This window comes from Polyodon spathula, chromosome 46 (genome assembly GCF_017654505.1).
Source record: "Polyodon spathula isolate WHYD16114869_AA chromosome 46, ASM1765450v1, whole genome shotgun sequence".
Taxonomy (NCBI): Eukaryota; Metazoa; Chordata; class Actinopteri; order Acipenseriformes; family Polyodontidae; genus Polyodon; species Polyodon spathula.
The window spans coordinates 1,832,150-1,848,271 of NC_054579.1; the positions used below are offsets into that span (position 1 = coordinate 1,832,150).

General features: G+C 41.9%; 2 protein-coding genes across 5 annotated transcripts in view; both read right to left on the reverse strand.

Moving 5' to 3' along the window:
• The window catches only part of pla2g6 (phospholipase A2, group VI (cytosolic, calcium-independent)), a 196,481-nt gene that overhangs the window by 60,579 nt on the left and 119,780 nt on the right, over window positions 1–16,122 (reverse strand). The window lies entirely within an intron of this gene.
• LOC121306181 (transcription factor MafK-like) overlaps window positions 12,328–16,122 on the reverse strand; it is a 31,841-nt gene continuing 28,046 nt past the window's right edge. For all 3 annotated transcript variants that reach the window (XM_041237931.1, XM_041237930.1, XM_041237929.1), the window contains exons 2-3: window positions 15,984–16,048; window positions 12,328–15,632 (exon numbers count right to left, since the gene is read on the reverse strand). In XM_041237931.1, the coding sequence (XP_041093865.1) occupies window positions 15,222–15,632; window positions 15,984–16,019 (447 nt within the window). In that variant the 5' untranslated portion in view covers window positions 16,020–16,048 and the 3' untranslated portion in view covers window positions 12,328–15,221. The remainder of the gene's footprint in view (window positions 15,633–15,983; window positions 16,049–16,122) is intronic.

Genomic DNA, 16,122 nt, shown 5'->3' on the forward strand with positions numbered 1-16,122 from the left:
AGCTGTCATTTTCTCGTGGGGCAGGGCAAGGCGCAACACAAAGCACAATATAGGGAATGCAAATAAGAAAAAAACACATTACTACATGCCAAACGCGGTGATAGAAAGAGGGTGATCCGAAGTAAACAACAAAAAGACAACAAAACCCCCACCACACAAATAAACATTTAATTAATGGGTGTTTAGTTACCCTGTAACATATACTTAAACAATCTTGTTAAATATTATTGTTGATTCAACATGCAATTGTCATACTACACTAATCCTCCCGAAAGACCTATTGTCGCAGGTATACGTTCAGTTATTCAATCAATCATCAACCTTTATTTAACAAGCTCCTTTCACAAAAACAGTGTCTGAAGCGTTTACATGGCTGAGACAGAAAATACAAGCAGGAAATACAATAATTGCAGTAAATGAAAATACATGAGCAGGAGAGTAAAAATGCATAAATGCATAGATAAAACATAAATAAAAAAAGATAAGCGAAACCATAGATGAGAAGCAGAGCCCTCAGCGACCCCAGGTGAAGCAGAGCCCTCAGCGACCCCAGGTGAAGCAGAGCCCTCAGCGACCCCAGGCAAAGCAGGACCGGCAGTAACCCTAGGAGAAGCAAAGGAGACACATGCAGCCCCAGGAGAAGCGGGACTCTCGGCAACCCCAGACGAAGCAGGACCCTCTGCAACCCCAGGGGTTATAAAAGAGACGCAGACAGGTCCAGGCGATGCGGAGCAGCAGGCAGCCCCGGGCGGTGCGACGCAGGTATCCCTGGACGGCAACTGCAGGAGGGAAGCCAGGACTAGCGGTGGTGCTTGGGTTAGCCCTCTTTGCAGTCCTCTGAGGACTGCCAGCATCCTGTTCTGGCCCTTTTATGGGTGCAGAGAGAGGCTTCTCTCCTGCTTCTCTCCCTCTGGCGGTGGTGAAGACAGAGGCAGCTCCTGCTGCTCTGCTCCAGGTGGTGGTGGAGGCAGATGCAGCTCCTGCTGCTCTGCTCCAGGTGGTGGCTGCTCTGCTCCTAGGGTGATGGTGGTGGAGGCAGATGCAGCTCCTGCTGCTCTTCTACGGGTGATGAAGGCAGCAGGGGCTCCTCCCTTTCTGGCATGCTCCCTCTGCTGGTGAAGGTGGGAGCGGCACGCAGTCCTCCAACGGCAATGTAGGTGGAACTAGCAGGTATTATCTCTCTGCTGGTGGAGGTGGGAGCGGCATGCAGTCCTCCCACTGTGGTGGAGGTGGAACCAGCAGGTATCTGTGGGCTGTGGATGTCCGGGCTCCTCCCACTCAGATGCAGGATGTTCAGGCTCCTCCCACCCAGGCGCAGGACATTCGGGCTCCTCCCTCTTGGGCTGTAGTGGGGGTGGGCACAGCAGGCATTCGTCCGGTGGGAGGGAGCAGTTCACTGGGAAATGTCCCCCACAGATGCAGCAGCAGTACTGTACTCTCATGCTGTGGAGGAGGGCTTCCCAGCCAACTTCCTCCTATGGCTGTAGCCCTGGTTCCACCTCCTCTTCATGAGGTAGAGTGTGGTAGCAGTTGGACGACACGTGGCCGATCTCGCCAACTTTAAAACGCCACTCCTCCCCTCTCAAGCATGTCAGGCAGACTTAATGCGGTCCAGGAGTCCAGGAGACGCTGGTGACACCACGTGTGACAAGCTGGTCGAGTGGTGACATCAGGCCAGAATGCAGGAAGCAAAACAAAGGCACGTACTGCAGTTTAGAATGCGCTGTTTTAAAAAACACACAGCTCTTCACCGTCATATATATAAACAATCAAATAAATAAATCATAATATAAAATAAACTGCACAAGGGGTGAAGGGGAAACCCTGTTCTAAAAATAAATAACCGAAGTATATTACAGAGTATTATGGATTTTCTTGTATTTACTGCATCTTGTAAAGCACTTTATGATGGTGTTCCACTATGAAAGGCGCTATATAAAGTAAATCTTGATTGATTGACTAGTTTATAACGGGGCATTGATGCTGTTACTTTGTTTAAATTCTGGACACACTGCGGTTATTCCATCGTCTCATAATTACAGAATTATTTGATTTGTGCTTAAATTCCAATTATTGTGTGTGAAGGTGAATATTTTCCAGATAAAGGTATAGCAATAGGTGCAGCATTTGTTCCCAATGATGCCATATGCACCTGGGATTTAGGAAGGATAAATTCATTTACAATAATGATAACATCTTTTAGCCATTAATTAAGACTCAACTTTATCATTTTGTGGATTATATTAAATCTGCGATCATTTAACATTTATATATGAATCTGATGTAGATAGAGGCATATTTATTAGACTAAAATATCAAACGGTAAGAACAGCACCTTACAGACTATTGTATTCAAAACCAATGCATCGGAATTTGTTACTGATAAAAAGTCAACATCCTCGCTCATTGATAAGAAATATGCCAAAAGATCAATTATTACAGGTATGAAGGAACTAGTGTAGAGTCACAATTTGTGAAATGAAACTGAAATACACTATTATATGCCGACCGTATTCTTAAAGAAACAATGTACAAAGCTGCAGTGTGATGAGAGATACTTCTTAGAAATAAAGTTAACACACTAAAAGTGATCTAACTATGTGTTTTCCATCTGATTTTAATTATATTTGTCTAACGATATAAAGGGAATATGTTTCAAACATTGACAGGTACTGAAAAGTGATAACCAATAAACTGCCCTGTATTGCTTTTAAACATAGAAAACATATTAAGACAAATTGGTTCATTCATTTATTGCAAAAGTGGATACAGCAATTACATGGTTATCTACAGGATGGTAGTTTTAAAGTGGCCATTGTCCACTGTTCCATACTGTGAATACTGAAACTGTTACTCACCCCCGCTTTCCGAGGTTGCTGTTGGGCTGAGCTAGCTGGACTCTCCGTCGCTTTGCCCAGAAGCCCACAGGCGGGAGGGCTGGGATTGGTGGCTGCCCTCGAAGTGGCCGTCGCATTGCGTCGCCCTCAACGTGCCACCAGGACCTGTCCGTCACTGTCCTCCGCACTGCCAATCAGGTCAGGTTATCCAACTGGGAACTGAGTGGGGGGCAGTGTAGTAGCGGGATGCTGCTGTGGGAGGGAGGGGTGTGCAGGATTGTTAGTGTAGCTGTGAGTAGAAGCGCGTTTTGATTAATTAAAATAATGTCTCAAATGGCAAATTTTATATATATATATATATATATATACACACACACACACATAATAGCCAACTCATTATGGCAAGTATAAGTTAGCGCACGTTACATACATTCTCATCTTTTTCAGGCACAAGTTTGTAGAAGCAATTGGGGCAACCATACCCCCCCACCACCACCACTTTGACAGTTTGCTTTGTGCTGGGCAAGTTGGCCCCAATATTTCTTTAAACTTGGCTCGTCTTTTTGATATCTATACTTCTAAATGGTTTATAACAATGTTTTCTCGCGTTTCCAATGCGTTTCAGATTCGTAATCACTTAAACCAAGGTTTTTAGGAATTGTTAATAATTAGCTTCCCTAGTTCATTATATTAGCATATGGTTGTTTCTCATCCATTGAGGATAGATAAGTGCAAACTTTTCCATAGCTTTGTTTTCTTCCCATGTTTATGTATTTCAGGTTGTGACAGAAATAGGAGTTCTGGTTTTAAATCTCCCTCCCAACCTGTGAGGGCACTAAGTAGCGAGAGGGGAAGTCTTTGGACAGGCTGGCCTGACAGTTCATTTCCAGGGTCGGGAAGTCGGCTAGCCTGGAAGGCAGCGAGACTCCTGTGCAGAAACGTATTGACCAGGAAGGTAAATGATGTAGCAGCTGCAGGCAATAGCGACAGCTACAATCATTTACAAAGAGGTAATGCATGATAGCATAAAGGGGACAGGGAATCATAAATCTTTCCTTAGCTTGGTTTTTGTGTGAAAAACTGGAAGGACCGTGAGAGACACAGAGAAAGCGTTGTAAAATATTTGTGAGTCTTTTGTTTGATTGTTCGTGTCTGTTTAGTAACTGTCTGTATTTGTGTATCACTAGAGGTCTAAGCACAAATCCAGAGCTATCGCCAAGGGCCAGATCAAAACTGCACTTCAATCACTGTTTAAAATTGTTATCACCCCCCACGAGCCCTACAGCACGCACCCGGACTGGTGACTGTGGATTGTGTTATTGTGGGGCGGATAATGTCTGTTAGTATTTGGTTTGCAAAACCATTTATATCCTTTCCCTCCGTGCTTTACACATTGCTGTGTATTGCAGGAGGTTTATTCTTTTGGTCACCAGACCCGAATTAAAAATAAAACCATTTCCAAACCGGATTACAATTGTCTGTGATCACCTCTGCAACTGTTCACAATCATTAGCCACTTTGCCACACAGGTACACTATCGTAACGGGTGGCAAGTTAAGAGTATATGAGGCTCCTAGGCCTTCTTTATTTATTGACTTTGGGTCAATAAATGCACGGGGGACCATAATCCGCAAAACCTGTTCTATTCTGTTCTGTCATTCTACGTTTTACTCATACCATATTCTGCTGCGTAAAAGATTATATATGGGGTAGATGTAAGTATAGACGAAGCGCATCTAATTATAGATGGAAAATTCAAGTGCATTTCGGCCATGAAAAGAAAAGAAAAGTTTTCCAAGATTGAGATTGTTTTATTTATTTATTTTATTTAGTCGTTGCCAATGATTGTTACCCCATTTTTCACCCAATTTGAATCGACGATTGTGTATTAATCCCGGTTCCCCACTGAACACGCTGGCGACTGGAGAAAGAGCGGCTGACACGTGTCCTCGAAATCCTGTCCCTAAAACCATTTTTATTCGCACTGCCTATTCCACAGCGAAGCCATTAGAGCTATAGTGCCAGACGGCAACACAACCGAACAGCTCCACAGCAGACCTGCAGAAGCCCGATCAGCCACAGGAGTAGCTGGTGCGCGGTGAACCGTGTATTGCCCTGCCGACCTAAGCCCCCCTACCTGGGCGGCTCTTGGCCAATTGTTAGAACTCCAGGTCACAGTTAGCAATAAAATAGGCCTGGATTCGAACTTGCAATCTCCAGACTATAAGGGCACATTCTGCACGTCACGTGTAGAGACATCCCCGTGCATTAAACGAGGCAGTCTTCCCAGCGACAGTGAGTGGAAGCGACAGCGAGTGGGAGAAGTACAGGCGTGGAAAAGTACACAGCAGTTTAGAAGCAGTAAGGAGAAATTGCATCTTGAATTGCTTTAATCAGAAAACAGAGGACATTGGAGAAACACAGCAGCAGCCGCGTGTGTTTTTCTGATAACAAACAAGCTGAAACTCGGAGCAGCTGATTCAAATTCAGCGCCGTTCTGAGACATGGGTGAGGGGAGGAGCCAACAGCACAGCAGAACAACGCAGTTAAACGAGGCAGTCTTCCCAGGGACAGCGAGTGGGAGAAGTACAGGAGTGGAAAAGTACAGAGCAGTTTAGAAGCAGTTTGAAAGCAGGCTGACAACTGCAGAAGAAACTAAACTTCAAAAAAAACCCTCAACATGGTCTTCAAGCCAATAATCTGTGACACCTGCTTGATGTGGGAAATCCGAGAAAACCCAGCGGAGCTAAACCAAGTGTGCGTAAAGTGCCGCGCGATCCAGGATTTGCATAAACTAGTAAGTATGCTAGAAATGGAGCTGGAAGAAGTGAGACAGCAACAGGATCTTGAGGAACTGGCACACCCACAATTCATGGAAGTCTGCATCACCCCTAACCGACTGAAAGCCACCAGGGAGATAGAAGGTCAGAACAGCTGGGTTCAGGTAGGCAGAAGCAGGGAAAAAAAAGAAATTTCGTCAAACACAACCACCAGAAATCAAAACAACCAACAGATTTGAGTCACTTCAGAATTTTGATGAGCAGAACCAACAACAAGAGAATGAAAAAAACAACATCCAGGACAGGCGTAAAAACATAATAACATGTTTTATGCTTTCAGGGTGCATTGGGGTCAAATTTGGGGAACAGGTTCTGGAAAAGTCATGGATACAAACAAGAGTCAGTTTTAATCAGAAATGCTTAGACAAAATGAAAGCATGGAAAAAGCTACAGTAGAAAAAAAAATCCTGTACTCATCTAGAATTAGTTACAAGCAAGTGCTGGTGAATGCTTAATTTGTTGTTTCGTTGTTTTCTGGAAAATAAAACAGGATTTGTCAAACTGTTTGTAAACTGTTTTCTTTGCAGTAGTAACGAAACATGTTTTATCATACTCCAGATCTTTTCATACTGTTTCTTGACATACTGTATGACTTGTGCAGGATGTTCAACAGCATCTTGTAAAATGTAAGGGATCCTGAGCAGTCTTGAACAGTATTCTGTGTAAGGTTACAATAATATTTCACTTAGCTGACACTTATCATGGCTCACACTCAACCTCACTACAGGTTAGGATTATTGGTACATCCTACAAGATCATTAATTGCAGAAGACCCATTCTCAGAATGATCATTTCTATACAAGATCTCACAAGATCCTGTGGGATTCTGACAGGATCTTCCAAGATCTTGTAGGATCCTACGTGATTTAGGAGGATCCTTCAGGATCACGGAGGATCCTACATGATCTTGTACTACAACATTTGAAGGATCCTGCGCAAGATCCTACAAGATCTTGTAGGATCCTGACACGATCTTGCACAAGATCCTACTGTAGGATCCTAAAGAACATAAGAAAGTTTACAAACGAGAGGAGGCCATTCGGCCCATCTTGCTGGTTTGGTTGTTAGTAGCTTATTGATCCCAAAATCTCATCAAGCAGCTTCTTGAAGGATCCCAGGGTGTCAGCTTCAACAACATTACTGGGGAGTTGATTCAAGACCCTCACAATTCTCTGTGTAAAAAAGTGCCTCCTATTTTCTGTTCTGAATGCCCCTTTGTCTAAACTCCATTTGTGACCCCTGGTCCTTGTTTCTTTTTTCAGGCTGAAAAAGTCCCTTGGGTCGACACTGTCAATACCTTTTAGAATTTTGAATGCTTGAATTAGGTCGCCACGTAGTCTTCTTTGTTCAAGACTGAACAGATTCACTTCTTTTAGCTTGTCTGCATATGACATGCCTTTTAAGCCCGGAATAATTCTGGTCGCTCTTCTCTGCACTCTTTCTAGAGCAGCAATATCTTTTTTATAGCGAGGTGACCAGAACTGCACACAATATTCAAGATGAGGTCTTACTAGTGCATTGTACAGTTTTAACATTACTTCCCTTGATTTAAATTCAACACTTTTCACAATGTATCCAAGCATCTTGTTAGCCTTTTTTATAGCTTCCCCACATTGTCTAGATGAAGACATTTCTGAGTCAACAAAAACTCCTAGGTCTTTTTCATAGATTCCTTCTCCCATTTCAGTATCTCCCATATGATATTTATAATGTACATTTTTATTTCCTGCATGCAGTACCTTACACTTTTCTCTATTAAATGTCATTTGCCATGTGTCTGCCCAGTTCTGAATCTTGTCTAGATCATTTTGAATGACCTTTGCTGCTGCAACAGTGTTTGCCACTCCTCCTACTTTTGTGTCGTCTGCAAATTTAACAAGTTTGCTTACTATACCAGAATCTAAATCATTAATGTAGATTAGGAATAGCAGAGGACCTAATACTGATCCCTGTGGTACACCACTGGTTACCACACTCCATTCTGAGGTTTTTCCTCTAATCAGTACTTTATGTTTTCTACATGTTAACCACTCCCTAATCCATGTACATGTGTTTCCTTGAATCCCAACTGCGTTCAGTTTGAGAATTAATCTTTTATGCGGGACTTTGTCAAAAGCTTTCTGGAAATCTAAATAAACCATGTCATATGCTTTGCAATTATCCATTATCGATGTTGCATCCTCAAAGAAATCAAGCAAGTTAATTAGACACGATCTCCCTTTCCTAAAACCATGTTGACTGTCTCCCAGGACCCTGTTACCATATAGGTAATTTTCCATTTTGGATCTTATTATAGTTTCCATAAGTTTGCATATAATAGAAGTCAGGCTTACTGGTCTGTAGTTACCTGGTTCAGTTTTGTTTCCCTTTTTGTGGATCGGTATTACGTTTGCAATTTTCCAGTCTGTCGGTACCACCCCTGTGTCAAGAGACTGCTGCATGATCTTGGTTAGCGGTTTATAAATAACTTCTTTCATTTCTTTGAGTACTACTGGGAGGATCTCATCCGGCCCAGGGGATTTGTTTATTTTAAGAGCTCCTAGTCCCTTTAACACTTCCGCCTCAGTTATGCTAAAGTTATTTAAAACTGGATAGGAACTGGATGACATGTGGGGCATGTTGTCAGTATCTTCCTTTGTAAAAAGTAATCATTTAATATATTTGCTATTTTTTTTCTTCATCTACGATTTTGCCATTTGTATCTCTTACACATTTAACCTCCTCTTTGAATGTTCTCTTGCTGTTGTAATATTGGAAAAACATTTTGGAATTGGTTTCAGCTCCCTTAGCAATGTTCGTTTCTATTTCTCTCTTGGCCTTTCTAACTTCCTTTTTGACTTGCGTTTGCAGTTCCGTGTACTCTTTCTGCGTACTTTCTTTTTGGTCCTTTTTTAATGCTCTGTAAAGTGTCTTTTTTCGCTGAATATTTTTTTTAATTGATCTATTAAACCATTTTGGCAATTTAGTTTTACATTTAGATTTGTCTACTTTAGGGATGTAATTGTTTTGCACCTCTAGTACTACATTTTTGAAGAAAAACCATCCTTCTTCTGTAGGTGTTTTCTCTATTTTATTCCAATCTACTTCTGTTAGTCTCTGTTTCATACCTTCATAGTTTGCTTTTCTAAAATTGTAAACCTTAGCTTTAGTCATTACTTTTGGGGTTTTAAAAAACACTTCAAATGAGACCATGTTGTGGTCTGAGTTTGCCAGTGGTTCTCTGACCTCTGTTTTAGTTATTCTATCTTCGTTATTTGAAAAGACTAAATCAAGCTATGCTTCCCCTCTAGATGGTGCCTTGACAAATTGTGTTAGGAAGCAGTCATTTGTCATTTCCACCATTTCTATTTCATCCTTCGTGCTACCCACCGGGTTTTCCCATTTTATTTGGGGGAAGTTGAAATCCCCCATTAGTATGGCTTCTCCTTTGCTACACGCATTTCTAATGTCATTGTATAACAGATTATTGTGCTCACCGTCTGAATTTAGCGGTCTATAGCATGCTCCTATTATTATGCCCTTTGAATTTTTGTCCGTTATTCTGACCCATATTGATTCGTTTTTATTTTCTTTGTCCAGGTTTAACACCTGGGCTTCAAGACTGTTTCTTATGTATCGCGCTACCCCTCCTCCTCGTCTGTCCTGCCTGTCTTTCCTATACAGTGTATACCCACAAATATTATATTCGTCCCCATCACTCTCAGACAACCACGTTTCTGTAACACCTATCACATCATAGTTACCTGTTAGTGCAGTAGCTTCAAGTTCTAGAATTTTGTTTCTGATACTTCTAGCATTTAGATAAATACATTTAATGTTGTCTTACCTGAGTTGTTGTTCTTGTTTTGATGCGGTCTCCCTTCTGTTTTTTTTGTTGATTTCTCCCCCCTTCCTTTCTAGTTTAAATGCTTCTGAACCTGCTTGAAGATCTTTTCTCCGAGTAGACTGGTTCCCTTGTTATTTAAATGCAGTCCATCCCGTCTATACAGATAGTCCTCGTTGTAGAATGTGGTCCAATGATCAAGATAGGTGAAGCCTTCCCGTGTGCACCATGTCTTCAGCCATGCGTTTTGATTAATTATTTCTAGCTGTCCATATGGTCCTTTGCAAGGTGCGGGTAGTATCCCAGAAAATACCACAGTTTTGGTTTTGTCTTTTAATTTCCTTCCTAGCTCTCTGAATTTGTTTTGCAGGGATTTTGGTTTGTCTCTTCCAATGCTGTTTGTACCAATGTGGACGACTACTACCAGGTCGTCTCCTGTTTGTTTTAGGAGCCTGTCCACGTTCTCAGTGATATGCGTGACAGAGGCTCCTGGAAGGCAGCCCACTGTTGTAGTAAGGGGGGGCCAGACTGCGAATTGAACTTGATGTGTTTCTCAATATGGAGTCCCCAACAATCATGACCTCCCTTCTTTTTGCTGTCTGGTCACCACTGTTAATAGGGTTCTGGATGATGGTTTTGATAATCTAAATTTTGAAGTGGCTCAAATTTGTTGATTTTAGTGCAGCCCCTGACAATACACAAATGTGAAAAAGGCAGTGTGGTGGCCCTCACACTGATGTCTTATCCGTGAAAGTGGCCCCCCTCTGAAAATTAGTGAAGAACACTGTTCTAACTAGTCTGTACTTCTCCCACGCTGTCACTTTCATTCTCTGTCACTGGGAAGACTGCCTGGATAGGTCTGTATCTGTTGTGCTGTTGACTCCACCCCTCCCCTATGTCCCAGAATGGCACCCAATTTACTGTGTTTTCTGATTAAAGCAATTAAATTTCTCCTTACTGCTTCTAAACTGCTCCTTTAGATTCTGGTAAACTTTGGTAACATTTGCAAAGGACACAAAAATAGGAGTGGCAAACACCATTGCAGCAGCAAGGTCATTCAAAATGTTCTAGACAAAATTCAGAACTGGGCAGACACATGGCAAATAACATTTAATAGAGAAAAGTGTAAGGTACTGCACGCAGGAACTAAAAATGTACATTATAAATATTGAAATTGAAGGAGGAATGTATGAAAAAGATTAGATAGAAAAGATCACCTTGCTACAAAAAGGATATGGCAGCTCTAGAAAGAATGCAAAGAACTATTCTGGTTTTAAAAGGCATATCATATGCAGACAGGCTAAAAGAATTGAATCTATTTAGTCTTGAAAAAAGAAGTCTATGCAGCAATCTGATTCAAGCATTCAAAATTTTAAAAGGTACTGACTTTCTCAACATGAAACAAGAAACAAGGACCAGGGGTCAGAAATGGAGATTAGACAAAGGGGCATTCAGAACAGAAAATAGGAGGCACTTTTTTACACAGAGAATTGCAAGGGTCATGTTGCAGTAACTCCCCAGTAATGTTGTTGAAGCTGACACCCTGGGATCCTTCAAGAAGCTGCTTGATGAGATTCTGGGATCAATAAGCTACTAACAAGCAAACGAGCAAGATGGGCCGAATGGCTTCCTCTCGTTTGTAAACTCTTATGTTCTACACCCAGGAACTCGAGGTCATGATCTACCGGCCTCTAGAGGTCAAAGGCCAGCCCTGCAGTTCCCAGGCGCCTGGCCAGCGTGAGGATGACCCTGCTTATTTTACTTTTTAAAAGGTTTTTCCACCAAAGAAGAAACATAAATCAAGATTGTTTCTATGTACATTTTTTTATTAATATATAAAATAGTGATACATTTATTTTTTATCCAGGAAAAAAAAAATAAATAGACAAATTTCCAAAAAAAAAAAAAAAAAAAAAAAAAAAAAAAAAAACCACACATCACAGTATCAAAAAAAAAAGTTGCATTGTTTTTTACATAAAATCTGTAATTTTAAAACAAAACCAGTCAAGATGGTGAAGAACCATTTAAATAATAAGAAAATACAATTATATCTTGTTTATCCATGACCAAAACACACAAATACCAAAATAACAATATTACTAATTATTATAATCATTAAAATGGGGCAATCGTCTTACAGCATCTTTCAAACCATGTATACGCAGGTAAATCTGTGGAGCAGATAAATTACGGTGCAGCGATTCTATTATATTTCTTTATATTATTATTTTTCAAAATCTCTTGCGTTTCTACTGTTCATTACTGTTTAAACAGTGCCCCCTGGTGTTTAGATAATAACAGCAACAGAGACTTTGACTGCAGTATTAATTTGGATTAAATACCCGTTTTAATATTCTAACATGAGTGTTCTGTATCATTCACTGTCTGCTATGATTGTTATTCACCAGGCTTACTAACTATTCCAGCAAGCATGCTTCTGAAAAGACTCAAGGTTGTATTTGTGAGCGGGGAAGCATATTAGTGTTGTGCCCTAAAGCCCATTGGTGAAGCACTGTGCACTGAAGCCTGTGCAACATCAACAACCTTCCCCGCAAGTAAACCTGATGTTAACCAGTGCTGTTGAGACCAGACAAACCATTTTAGTCCTCTCACTCAAACTATTTCACTCTGTCTATTATAGCCTCAAACCTTTCCTTTTTATCCCTCCAGTCATCACACCCAAAAACACTTATAAAAAGTGATACAAACTTACTGTACATGCTTCTGGCAAAGTTCCTCTGCTATAGAAAGGTGAATGAACACATTATTCGTCAGACTAGATAGTAGACTTCAGAGCGGACAGGCAACAGGCCAAGTTAATTAAACAAGACTCACTAAGGGACAAATAGAAACTTGGCATTAGTTGTAAAGTTTCAATTCATATTTTAACATGTTGTCAAAATGCTTGTTTTACTCTAATCAAGATTCTGTTTCGTACTGATTAATATTATGACTGAGTTACACAGTTATTGGGCGTCTCATTTTTCTTCTCTCCCTGCTCCATCTCACTCCCTTTGCTACCCTCCTATTCTCTGTCCACACATTTCTCTCACTCTTCATCTTGCGCTTTATAAAAAAACTTTCTTGTAGTCCTTCCTTTTACCTGTTTCCCTCCTCCTGTCCCCAAACTAACCTGGACTGGCTGTATACCTCAACTGAACCTCAACCAAACCAGCGCTGAAGCGTCAGGTGAGCGGGTGATCCGAGTGCTTTGTTGAAGGGCGATTGACTGCACTGGCGAGCTCAACGCTGAGCAGCACTGCAGTCAGCAGCCGTCATCCATGAGCTAGGGAGCGGTTTTCAATGGCGGTGCTGTAAAGCAAGGCTGGTCACTTTCTAGTCCCTTATAAAAGCCCAAATGAAGTTATTGCTGCCCAGCATTTCGAGAAAGATAATTAAAACTCTATTAGGAGCACTCAGGGCAATATCTATACATGAAAAAAATGGCTTTGTTATAAAAACGTCAAAATGGCAACTGAAGCAATGTATACTTTAAACAAAACAGACGAGCACGCGGATCAGCACGAGCACGACCTGGAGTCACACGCGTAGGTCTGGGAAGCACCAGTCTGTGCAAAGTAGTTGTTTCTATACAACTAAATATATCAACCCCCTCCCCCCCAAAATAACAACATCTCAAACAAGCACCCCCCTGGAAACAAGATGCCCATGGCATCTTTGCAGATCTCTCCTGCATAAATCTCTTCAACCAATATTATTATTTAGCCTAAAGAACAACAATTAGAACAGTACAAGTTACCAGGCAAGTGTTACACTGCTAGCCATGGGTATCACGCCATCTCTCATTCCACAGCAAAGTTACACAAGCTTGTCGATCATGTAAACAAATCGCTGCCAATTTCCGCGTCAAACGCTACTGAAGCTTTGTCTGTCTGTCTGTCAGCTAATTTAAAATGAAACACCTGAACAATGTTTGACCCAACACTAAATAATAATAATAATAATAATAATAATAATAATAATAATAATAATGTACTCCATTGTGTACCTCTTAAGGCTGGTAAGATGAGCAATATCACCAGCCACACATTTCATCCAAGACAGGCACAGCTTCATCACTACCTGGGTTTGACAAAGACATTCACTCCTCTCCCTTAATCTCGGGCACATCTCCAAAAACAACACACACGACAGTACAATCTATACCAGTGATGCTGCAACTTACAAAGCACGAGAGCCGTGTTTAAAAGCCCTGCTTTAACCAGGATGGGGTCCATTTAATTTCTGTAACTCCTTTTTCAAAATCAGCTACCCAATTCAAGTCCTTCAAAAAATGCTTTTGAAGGAATTGGAATTTGAATGGATTAAAAGGGAATGGGAGTTGGAATTCCAACAACACCACATACCAAATACAAACCCAGGAGAATTCAGCAACGTAACATATACATTTATAACATGGTATGAGTTTAACGGTGGCATTGCTGGTGAGTGCCTAACAGAGCTGCACAAACCCTCTATAACCCAACAGAACTACATCACGCAGTATTCATACGGACACAGAGATCAGCATGTCAAACCCTGTCTTCTCTGTAGGGCTTGCGTTTGAAATTCATGTTGCTTAAGTGCTGGGACAGTTTAATAGTCACAGGATTAATACCTGCTACCTACTTTCCAAACTCATTTTAGAAGCCTCTTATGAAAAGTTAGCAGGTTTTGACATGTACCGATATACAGGGCAGGCAGAAGCGTGTCTACTGCTGACACAGACACTGCATTGGAACTTGGCTGACAGCGGCACTAAATGAGGGGCCATTATATATTGTGACTAACAAATAATTAGTGAGTGCAGGGAACAGGTATAAGCACCATGGCTTAATGTGCCTACCACTTGTCTGAAAGTGGTGTACAAATTAAAATATTATTGCACAAAGCAGCAGTCACAGGGATGCCAGCATTGGACCTTTATAAACGGACTAACTGTAGAAGAATGCTGTCCAAAAAACATGTGAAACTGCATGGCATGTGTGTTTATGGGATATTTAATGTATTCCGGTTTAAATACCTATGTTCTAAAGCCTCTAATTGTTGTCTCTGCTTAGATCTTAAATTTACCAGCTTCCTAACTATTCCAAAAAAGACGTACGTTTTCAACCACTTCAAAAAGAAATGGCCACTAGGGGGCGTGCACCGTTATTTCTGCTTTTCTGCACCTGCAGCAATTCAAAACATCTCTACAAAAAACACAAGTTTCTCAGGGACAGGAATTCCAGCTGGTCATTTCTCAGAGCTGAGGAGTTGAAGCAGGGTTGAAAAAGGAGATCAGTCAGCAAGTCAGGTAAAACATGAGCAAGCATACAGTGAATAACAGAAACACACAATAGGCTGGCTGTATTTTTTTCACGGCACATCATGGTCTTAAAAATAGATATTTCAAGATTAAACATAATATTTATTAAAAGCAGAAAACAAAAGCGTTGTCATAGTCAAAATCAATAATTTCCCTACATTAACAACACATTTCACAGAAACCGTGAAATCTGTGATAACCGTGAACAAAACACAGCCTTAAAACAATATGATAGAAGGGGTAAGAAATCAATTGGAAGATGTAGAGTGGGTACACCGGATTTCACTCTTCAGGTTGTCCGAGTGCTGTGAATCTGGTAGCCCTGTAATGCAGCAGCCCACAGTTTGCTGCCACTCCTGCCAAGTTGCTCAGCACATATCGACACAGAACTGAATGATCCCTCTGTGCCCTGCCTAGGAGTGGTGCTGCCCCCCTGACTTGACGATGGTGATGACGCTGGTGGTGTTGACTTTGTGTGGGGTGACGGGCCCGTGGGCCACGGTGCGTGCGAAGTGCTGCAGGGCCTCGAAGCGCTGGCTCAGCCCCTCCAGCTCCTGCCTCATGCCGGCGTTCTCCGAGCTCAGCCTCCGTACCTCTTGCTGCAGCTCCTGCTTCTGATGCTCCAGCGCCTCCTTCTGGGACATGCGCTTCACCCGGCAGCTGGCCGCATAGCCGCGGTTTTTCAGGGTGCGCCGCCGCTGCTTTAGCCGCACCACCTCCTCCTTGGAGAGCCCCCGCAGGTGGTGGTTGAGCTCCCGCACCGTCAGAGACATAAGCTCGTCATCCGAGAGCACGGGGACATTCTCACCCGACTCGCGCTTCACCTAGGAGAGAGAGCGCAGGGCTGATTGAGGGGGGCACTCCTGCTTCATCTGGGCTCAATCACAACTAGACTGTCATTGAGAATTACAATTACAGTGTCAATGAAGTTGAACTTTGGCACACTTTGTCATTAAGCAAGCAACTGCTTCCCCTATTGAGTGCCATTCTTGGAAGCAGTAACACTGTTTGACTGTGAAGACACTAGTGAGGGGCAGGTTTCCTGAAGGCATGCAAGCAGAGCTTTGATTTTCACTCATTTGGATATAAAGCAGTCGGAATCAAACGGTCATCACATGTAGAGGAACTTTTCTAGATGCATGCAGAACTCTAAAGCAAGGGATTAAAAACACTACCTTCAATGCCTTGCTGGATCTGCTATCACTGTTCATCTTCTGGGCTTGGTCTGCAGTTGTAACACCTGAAAAAGCAAACAGAGTTTAATTATACCTGCCATATCACACAGAACTTAAAAGGGGCTCTAATCATGCCCAG